This window comes from Micromys minutus, assembly GCF_963924665.1.
Source record: "Micromys minutus genome assembly, chromosome: 4".
In the NCBI taxonomy this organism is placed as follows: domain Eukaryota; kingdom Metazoa; phylum Chordata; class Mammalia; order Rodentia; family Muridae; genus Micromys; species Micromys minutus.
Genome location: NC_137973.1, coordinates 82,295,692 through 82,305,736, shown reverse-complemented (window position 1 = coordinate 82,305,736; position 10,045 = coordinate 82,295,692). Strand labels below are relative to the sequence as shown.

Below are 10,045 nucleotides of genomic sequence, written 5' to 3'. Positions count from 1 at the left end.
TGTGATATCTGACCCAGGGGCTGGGACAGCTGGATAATGCATTGTTCAGATTATTACAACATCAGCCCTGTGGTCAGGAGGCAGAAGGGACGTAGACTGTATTCAGAAAGACCAAAGGAGAAAAATAAAGAAATAAAAGAAATCAACTTGGCACAAATTCATTCCCTGTAGTAGATGTGTTTTCCACAAATTGTCACATGGAGAATATTCCAGGAATGAAGGAATTGGACAACCATGAAAATGTTTTCACCCTTGATGTGAATGGCAGCTTGATCTAATGATGCTAGTGTACAACTGTTTCCAGTCTTAGTTTCTGGTAGCCACATCAATAAAATGAAGTAAAATAATAAAAGATTACATATTTCGTGTCTTTGATAATAGGATTTTATTGTCTTACAGCTTTAGAAATGAGATGTCTGAAACAGAAGACCCACTGTAAAATAACATCATCAGCATGCTGACTTTCCTAGCACAGTGAGAGCTTTTTGCAACTGAATGGTCAGCCACTCTTCCTCCCGAGACGACCCTCCTGCTCCACGCCATCTACCATGGGTTCTGAAGAGGAGTGTACGGATATTTCAGAAGGGTTATTCTGTCTGCCATATGTGAACGTGTCATACCCACTGGTTGAACAGATTAGGTTTTGCTATCCCATTTCTACAGTCCCACCCTGGAATAACAGTGCCAGCCGTGGGTCACAGACTTAGCATGGGAGAGATCCAGATATTTGGTGAAAGTGTACTGTCTCACAGGCTGCAAAGCGCTTCTTGGCAGGTGAGGGTCTTTCCTGAGAGAACAACTCAGTGAGGCAGCAACAGGCCTGCTTTGTCCTGCTGACATTTCACTTTTCAGGAGAGGCCTCATCAGGCTATTCAACAGCACATGAATTAAAATAACAATGTCCAGTGGGTCAATCACGTTTCAGGAAGGCACAGGACAATGGCTCACTGCTGAATCAAATCTGCCTCTTCATTTGAGTGAGAGGCTAGGAAGAGTCATACATTTCAGCAAATAAACTTTGATAGATAGTAGGAAATAGTCTAAAAGCAGATGCACTGTGAAACCCCTAAAGTACTCAGATACTTGCTATTTGTTATAAACAATGCTTTAGTTGTGTATTTTCTGATCAGAAAAGAATAATAATTCACTTCATCAATATTTTAAATTTACAATGCCCCTTTAAATATAGTCAATTAAAAGGGCCCATTGCAACATGAATTATACTATTTATAAGATTAACAACAGTAAAGTATTCAAGTATACTTCTCTAATATGAAAAGATAATTTTCATAACTGTAAAATATCATAGACAAAAATACTTCACACTATTTTTTCACTAAAGACATAAGCAGTATTATAGTTTGACAAATTAATGTTTTACTGACTACATATCTGAAGTCTTAATCTGTGAGAAATGAAAACATTTTACACTCAAATCTAATGTTGGTGTAAGAACACACATCCCTGTTTCTGCCAGTTGTAAGGCGTTTCTTTGGTTTTAGACTAGTAAGGAAGAACATGGGTGTAGAAAATTTAGATCTGGGCTTCTAAGTTCAGACCAATTCCCAAACTGCCTGGATGTGTTTTCTGTTTTGTAATTTTATGTTGCAAATTTTCTTATCAAGTTTAGAGGAAGCCAAGTTTATTGGAATGACAATTCTTTGTCAGAAAAGGCTCCTTCAATGCTTCATACTCTGTCCCTCCAAGTCTCTTACGCTCTCCTTTCTGCAAAAGAACTCATTACTAAGGCGGTAGGGGACTCGTTTGAAAGGCAACATGAGTCACAAAGATATCAAGCCAGTGGTTTCCTTGAGGACATTCATATATTTCTTGTGTTAGAAAGAAATATTTCCTTGGGCACAGTGATATCACTCCAGAGAAACCAATTGCTTTCCAAATATCTGCAGTACTATTTCTGACATCTCTAACTATGTCATGTAGGAAACCACATGGTAGCTCTCCGGCCCATAATGTTATCTCACATTAACTATAGCTTTTATACTGTGAACAGGAAGATGAATTTGGAATTAATCACTAACAATAAAGACAGGCTCATTTTTGTCTCGCAGGTTGTCTGGTGCTTGGAGTTTCCATTTCATTACAGCTATAATTATGACGACTTCTTGTTGTTTATCTTAAACATCCAAAACAGCAGGGGACATTTTTGAACAATCTATAATATTCTTCTTGAATCTTGATGACAAAGAAAAGAGGAAATGTTGTATTATTAAGACAGTCACATAACATTATTTTCAAATCACAATAAATAACCGTATTTGATTTTCTGTTTGAATACAGGAATACACTCAAAGGAATATAAACTATATTGCTTCCATAATATTTTATTATGCAGGTCTATTAATAATGTATTTTGCAAAACATATTCATACATGAGTATCTATATGCTTGTATTTTAAAACAAAAGTTATTTTAATCATTATTGCATATTTAAAATGACATTTAGGCAATAAAAGTCACACTTGAAGGCAACAATTTTTCTCTCTGACAATATTCTACACAATATTAATTAGTTTTGACTAAGAATTTGAAACGCTTACCTTTCTTGATAAAACACATAAGAATAAGAAAATGAACATCCCTTGGAAAGCATTGCTGACCGTGAAGAGGTAGGCTGTCACAACGGATGCATGCACTACGTGGAGAACCCCAAAGATCCAGGTTGTACCCAGAAGGAAGAGGAGGGCCAGGGCTCCTCTGGCGCATGACCTGGAGTGCATTTAAAGAGTTTTGGTTAAAACTCACGCAAGTCCATATATTCCCCAGTTGCCACACATAATCTGCACGTCTCCCATTAAAGATGAGAAGAGTATTCCAGGATCAGAAAAGTCATAGATGACTTCGATGCTCCTAGCTGGTGTGTGGTTTGATGCAACAGCTTTTAGGGTAGATGTGTTCCTATATAACCTAGGTTGTCTTTCACAAATAAAGGTCTCATTATTAGAATGTGTAACTTTTGATGGAAAGACTTAATCTTAAATACTTTTAAGTGGCAACTGCAGTGTGAAGGTTTTGATTTCATATCTACTGTGACAGTTGACCGTGAAGAGCATCCTGCTTGGACTCACACTCCACTGGTGTTTATCACATCTAAACTGGGATCTGGGATACTTTTATGTCCAGTAATAATGGAATGTAAAATGTAAATCTAGAATTTTGTTATTGTTGTTGCTTTTGCAAGGCAGTAGCCTCAAGAAATAAATTCATATAAGAACACTAATATCATAATATTTAAAGGAACTATGCTATGCATACATTTATTAAGGCATTCATATTTTCAAACGACTATCAGTGATTTTAGGTAAAACAATATTAAATCTTTCTCACCAGTGGCATGGTCTTGAAAATGAAGCAACTGATGTTTTACCTTCAGTGGTAGCAATGTAGGTGTGTTAGCAATCCACCTCGGAAAATGTACCATTTTGAATACTACTGAATTCAGGGCATGTCAAAAAACTCAGACTGAAAAAAGATAATCATGAAAACACTTGCTAAATCTCAACTCTCAGTCTTCTCCAGAGGGTGTCAGACCTGCAGGATGCAGAAGTGTTCCCAAGCAACACAAGAAGTGGTTGCTTCCCACACCCCTACCTCAGAAGCTCTTTACAAAGCATTTCTCAGGTCTTACTAGATCAGCCTTAGAGAGAGAGTTAAAGGAAAGAATTATAGCAACATGTAATCTCTGAATTAGTTGAAAGATTTGCTAAACTCTGAGAAATGTCTGAAAAAGACAGTCTATAAAAATCTACTTTTGGCTTAAAACAATTATTTTTTTTCTCTCAAACGGGAGTATACTTTTAAAAGCTGGATTCACTTACTATTTAATCTGTAATATTTATAATTTTATTAAATGAATTAAATTATTTTTTTTAATACATGTTTTAAATATGGTAAAACTAATTCTTAAACAAACAGACAAACAAACTAACCACAACAGTTCTCCAAATTATCCGCTGTTGAAGTGTTTAAGGGCCTGGGGTCATTGCTGAGTTAATGAGTGGTCGCCCAGCACACGGATACACTATATTCCAGTGTAACCCCAGAGCCACAAGAAAGTGACAGAGAAGAAAGCAAAAGAAGAAAGAAAGAAAGGAAAGGAAGGAAAGAAGGAAATAGAAGAAAAAAGGAAAAAAGAAAGGAAAAAAATAAGGAAGAAAGAGATAAGGAAGAAAGAAAGGAGAGAAAAAAAGGAAGAAAGGAAATAATGAAGAGAGAAAGGAGAGACAAAAAAGGAAGAAAGGAAATAATAAAGAAAGAAAGGAGAGAAAAAAGAAAAAGGAAGAAAGGAAATAATGAAGAAAGAAAGGAGAGGGGGAAGGAAGGGAGGAAATGGGGGAAAGAAAAGAAGGGAAGGAAGGAAAGAAGGAAAGAAGAAAGAAGAAAAGAAGAAGAAAAGGAAGGAAGGGAAGAAAAGAAGAAAGGAAAGAAAGAAGAAAGGAAAGGATGAAGGAAATAAGAAAGGGAGAAAGAAAGGAAGAAAGGAAAAATAAAGAAAGGCAAAAAGAAGAAAAAGGAGAGGAAGAAAGAAATCAAGGAAAGAAAGGAAAACAGAAGAAAGGAAGGAGGAAAAACATTTTACTAAAACATTTATGTCAACTTCAGCAATACATACCTTATATTCTCATAGCAACTAACTTCTGGTTTCAGTCCAGCAGTGTGGCGGAAAACTTTGTATATAATAACTCCAAAAGCCAAGAGGTTAACCTGTGGAGATATCTTAATGTTAAAAAAAAGAGATAATTTCTATAGTAAGCTCTGATCTACCTGAATGCAATAAACAAGTAGTAAAGAAATAACAGAATTCCCAAGGACTCATGAGACACATATTTGTGAATGTGTACACGTATATGCAGACTTAGACAAAAAAATTGATTACATGGTTGATTTTGACAGTGCCAGTAGCTTTGTTAATGCACATTGTAAGCGGTTTACAATGGCTCTGAGGTGAGCAGAAAGTCCTACAGATGTTACACCTACATCTGCAGACTGGCCAGTATCATCCACTGACACTTAACACACACATTAGGATAGATTTGACTTGTGAAACTTACAAGCGTGTGAGAAAACAAAGTTTTCTTTTCTGTTTCTTTGAAAATAAGTGTGGGAGCTAATTCTCACAGCCCCATGGAAATGTATCTGGGAAGAGTTTACAGTAAATTAGTAATCAGTAAAACACCACACTCTTCACTACTAGAAAAGTCTTGAATGCCTTCTTGCATGTAATGTAGTTAATCTAGTCATTTCGTCCTGATATTATCCTAATAGTTACTTTCCTCATCTTTAACTTCAGAAGCTTTTGATGTCTCAATCAATTTAAAAAAACTTTAAGACAAAAAAATTAAGATTATGTAAATGCATTTGTTTTTCCTTTCCCTGTGGTTAAAATGTATTTTATTTTATGTTTGCCTACATGTGTGGAAATACACCACACGCTTGCACTACCTGTGAAGGCCAGAAGAGGTCAAGGATCTCAGATCTGGAATTGATAGTGAATTATTAGTTAACCATGTGGGTGCTGGAAGATGAATCGGGATCTTCTGAAAGAGCAACCTGTGATCTTAACCACTGAGCCATCTCCCCAGTCCCATTTTCCTCTGTTTTTGAAATCTTGCAAGTCAGGCATGCACTGTTCAAATGATAAATGCAATTTATCATAATATAAATGTATGAGTTACAAAGTATTAAATATTATGTGTGTGATTGATGCATATTAATCTAAAGAAAAAATTCAAGTTACATTTTTAAATGATATTACTAAATGATATGAAATGCAACATCATCATTTTAGGGTAGTTCTTACACTAATAATTTATAAGTTTGGAGTTCCTGCACACATTGGAAGAGTGTTCTAACATTAAGCTATTTCTCTTAAGTTTTGTAGACTTTCTCAAAATCCAGATAAATAATTTCTATTAAAAAGTATAAAGAAATAAGTCAGAGATTTCATAATGCCACTTACACACTGAAAGTTCTTTGAGATGAAATCTTAAAGAAATAGGGTTTTAGTCATTTTTTCTGCTTCTAACTGTTCATTGCTTCTAATTATATGATTAATTAATTCCAATTACAGTAATGCTTCCATTAAAAGTCCTTAACAATTGCATAGGCAAGATAAAGTATGTTTAAATTGACTTAGTTGACAGTTTCACCCTATTTGGATGTTCAAATAATGAACTAAAATGTCAATTTAATAATATTTAATAAATATCATTTAATAACTATAAGGGGAATGTGTGACACTTTATACCTTTAAAAATATTGTTTTGAATAAATTTAGAAGCCAATAATGGTTAATGTCAGAAATACACACCTATATGTTTTTAATTAATAAAAATGTTTCAAAGCTGGTTGATAAAAAGGATGGATACCACAATTGCTTTGAAAAACCTTCAAATCATTTAATGATGTTTTTGGAGTGAACTTTTGTTATCCACAGAGACAGAGCTATTAAGATGAGGTACATGATTAAGGATCTGTTCTAGATCCATTAATTTTACTTACACTAATAGGCTATTCAAAGTATTGGCTAAAGTTTCTTTGAGTCCTGTTCCTTGTAAACTTCATTTTTCAGAGCCCAGAAGCACAGCATATTCTGCCTGTGCCTCCCCCCCCAACCTTTAACACTGAATCAGGGAGGAGAAAAACAGACCTTTTCCTTTAGGGAAATCCATAATTGAAATAATACATTTTCTGTAAAAAGGGGAAAAGTTAAGAAGAAAAGGGTGGAGGAACACACACACAAACATTCTTCAAATGTAAGCACATAGGAAACATGTAGAAGTTAATCAAAAGTGTCACAAACACCTCACATATATTATTTTTACACAGCTATCTGGGTGTTAAATTTCAATCAGATTCCTCAAGAATCTGACCTGCCCAGTATCGGACACTAGTGAGATCTAGATATACATATATATGTGACTAAAACCGACAGGATCTTTTGTTGTCATGGATTCTAATAAGGGTAAAGAAAGTAAACAGATAGCCCTAGGATGTTTATTCATCACAAACTGACTGTAAGTCACAGATGGGACTGTGAGGAGAGGCAAGATGCTGTAGGTTAGGGTCAGACATCATCTTTTCTGAGGTTTCTAGATCTCGCTGGTTCTCCACTTCACTAGAGAACTAAGGAGAAGAAGGACAGAAAGAGGTCCTATGAAGGAAAGTCATCATGAGACGCAGGCGGCTGTGCTGGGAGCACCCTGCTGTCACTTGACCCTACAGTACAGCAACATAAACCTAGTGGTAAGGCCCACATTTATGTGTTTCTATTACTTGTATAAAATTTGCTCATAATGTTATAATTTTGTGGTGGTAACTTTTCAGTTATTAAGGAACTGAGAGCTTGGGTAAATGTTAAATCTGTTCATGCTAATCATGGTGAATAATTTCATCTTCTCATTAGCACGTGCCTAAAGTTGCAGAGCATGTAAGCCACGATGAATGTTGGTTTCACAGATGTACAAGGGCTAACCAAGCACTTACAAATGAAGATTCGCTGTTGGCTTTGTCTTAAGTTTTAGATTAGCTCTAGGCTGTCATTACAGAATGCAGCATGCCACTTTAGAAATGGCCACACCACAAATCCTAGATGGCAAACTCAGTGACACTAAGGTCTGTTGCTGTGTGTTGGAATACAGAACAGAATAAAGAAAGCTGCGAGGGAACCTGACGTCATGGACAATAAACACTGAAGAGAGTGTTGGTGGAAATCTAACTTCTCTTGCCCCACATAAGTGGTATTTATCTATACGCTGATCTATTTTTAATGCCTGTGTGTCTGTTCAATAATCCATTTCAAAAACTCTTTAAGCAGTCTTCCTACTCTTTAAAATTATTTTTCCTAAAAGGAAAATTTAATGAATGAGCACATAAGACAGCCAAGGATAACTATGAAGCACTTAGACCTTCGAATACCTCCAACCAAAGGGTTCACACCTGAGGATCACAATACAGCATCTCAATCAGTCATTTTTTTCTTTCTTGGTCTTTTCTCAATAATTGATGAAGCCATCTATATGCTGATGTCCGTTCTCACCAAAAGGGGTGTGGAAATTTCCTCCGCAGCACCTTCAGACTCGCACTTTAATTTTTCATTATATCAAACAAAATCGTGTTCATCTAGGACTGTGTCATGATTGCAACTTACATGTCCTTTCAAATAGTTTTAGTACATTTACATTACCTGGTGCCTGGCAAGCATGCTTCTGCCGTGAACAATCAGCAGGTTTCTATTCGCCCAGTGAGTGTCCATATAGAACTCTCACCCTTTCCAAGCCTCAGACCACATTCTCAATAATGAAGGGGTTCAATTTCAGAAAAAAAATATTATGTTCAATTATCTATAAACCAAATTAGAATCAAAGGCTTGCAGCCCTGTCCTCTGTTTGATTTTATGTTTATTGCTTTTCCCTATTAGAACAATTCCTGCAAAGGCTTCAGTTAAATTGTAAATCATGCATTCTTATCAGAAAAATTGGGGTATGTGGTAAGCAAAATGTCCCTCCTCCCCTAAATTTCCATACTGTAGTCAGGATCTATGAGATTAGCACATAAACACACATAAAATAACATTTGAGGTAGAATCAAGGTTAAAGATTCTTTGATGAAATGAGTGTGAATAATGCTGTGAGACCCAGTCAAATCATGATTGTAGATTAGGTTTAGCAGAAGAGGAAGCAGGAAAGCTGAAACCTAAGGAAAAATATGGAGGCGGATATGCTGGCTTTGAACACAAACTGACTTGTGTGAGGGTCTCTGTGAAGCCTCTACAAGCAGAGTCTGTTTGAAGTATTCCTTCAAACTGCCACAAAATGTCTGGGGCTTAATTCTTGAAATCGCATGGAACTGAGTTTGGTCAACTCCATAGGAAGAACAACAGTATCAATTAACTGGATTCTTCAGAACTCCCAGGGACTAAACCACTAACCAAGAAGCACATATGGGATAGTCCATGGCTCCAGATACATGTGTAGTAGTGGATTGCTTCATCTGGCATCTGTGGGAGGGGAGTTGTTTGGTCCCGTGGAAGTTTGATGCCCTAGAGAAGGGGCATACTAGAGTAGTCAGGCAGGAATGGATGGGAGGGGAAGCACTCTCATAGAGGCAAAGAAAAGGGGAATGAGGTGGGAGGGTTCATAAAGGCGAGACTGGGAAGGGGAATAACATTTAAAATGTAAACAAATAAAATTTTTAATTAAAAAAAAGAACATGAAGACCATGAAAACAGCTTTTCTTTGGAACATCTGGTTAGGGCTGATCCTTTGAATCCGTGACAGAAAGATTCTGAGAACAGAAGCAGCTATCAATGTTCTATACTTCTGTGTGCCTGTGGGACAGGTTTGCATTTTGTAAGGTGACAAATTTGATCATTTTAATAGCACCAGTGAAAACGAAGACAAAGAAGTGTGGAAATATTATGCAAATAGGATATTCTTGCTCCACTCAAAAAGCCAGCTGTTTATAAATAGGAATATTTGTCTCCACTAACTGTGTTTGTGTGTTGTGTATATGTAATAGGTATATATATATATATATATATATATATATATATATATATATATATCACATATTATATATATTGTATATGTACAGTTGACATTGAGGATCATTGATTATGTCTAAGTAAAAGTTGACAGTGATGCAATATACAATTATTTATTTTCACCTCCTGTTTATTATTGATGTTCTATGTATTTAATGAATATCCAATTACATAAAGTTTTGTATATTTTTGTGTAAGTGTAATCTATACAATATTGGGACAAACATTAGTTAGTTAATATTAAGCTGGTTTGACAGGGTTTATTTTATATGTTGACCTTGATTTTACAAGTTGTCAGATTCACACCCTAATTCCTGCATCATTAAGGACAGGATACCTTAGAGGAAAGCAAGGCTATTACCCTCTCTATACAGACCAGTTTCTAACAGTGTAAAAAGAGTCAAAGTATTAGGGCATACATTTTTGTAATTGATTGTAGAAGCTCAATATGTGTTTGTGCCAAGCCTGCCTACATACTCCAAA

General features: G+C 35.8%; 1 protein-coding gene across 1 annotated transcript in view; it reads right to left on the bottom strand.

Moving 5' to 3' along the window:
• Nucleotides 1-378: 378 nt before the first annotated feature.
• Nucleotides 379-10,045, bottom strand: part of ADGRL4 (adhesion G protein-coupled receptor L4) — a 103,992-nt gene continuing 94,325 nt past the window's right edge. The window contains exons 14-16 of the mRNA XM_080915109.1: nucleotides 4,631-4,722; nucleotides 2,559-2,727; nucleotides 379-2,193 (exon numbers count right to left, since the gene is read on the bottom strand). Coding sequence (XP_080771235.1) covers nucleotides 2,131-2,193; nucleotides 2,559-2,727; nucleotides 4,631-4,722 — 324 coding nt within the window. The 3' untranslated portion in view covers nucleotides 379-2,130. The remainder of the gene's footprint in view (nucleotides 2,194-2,558; nucleotides 2,728-4,630; nucleotides 4,723-10,045) is intronic.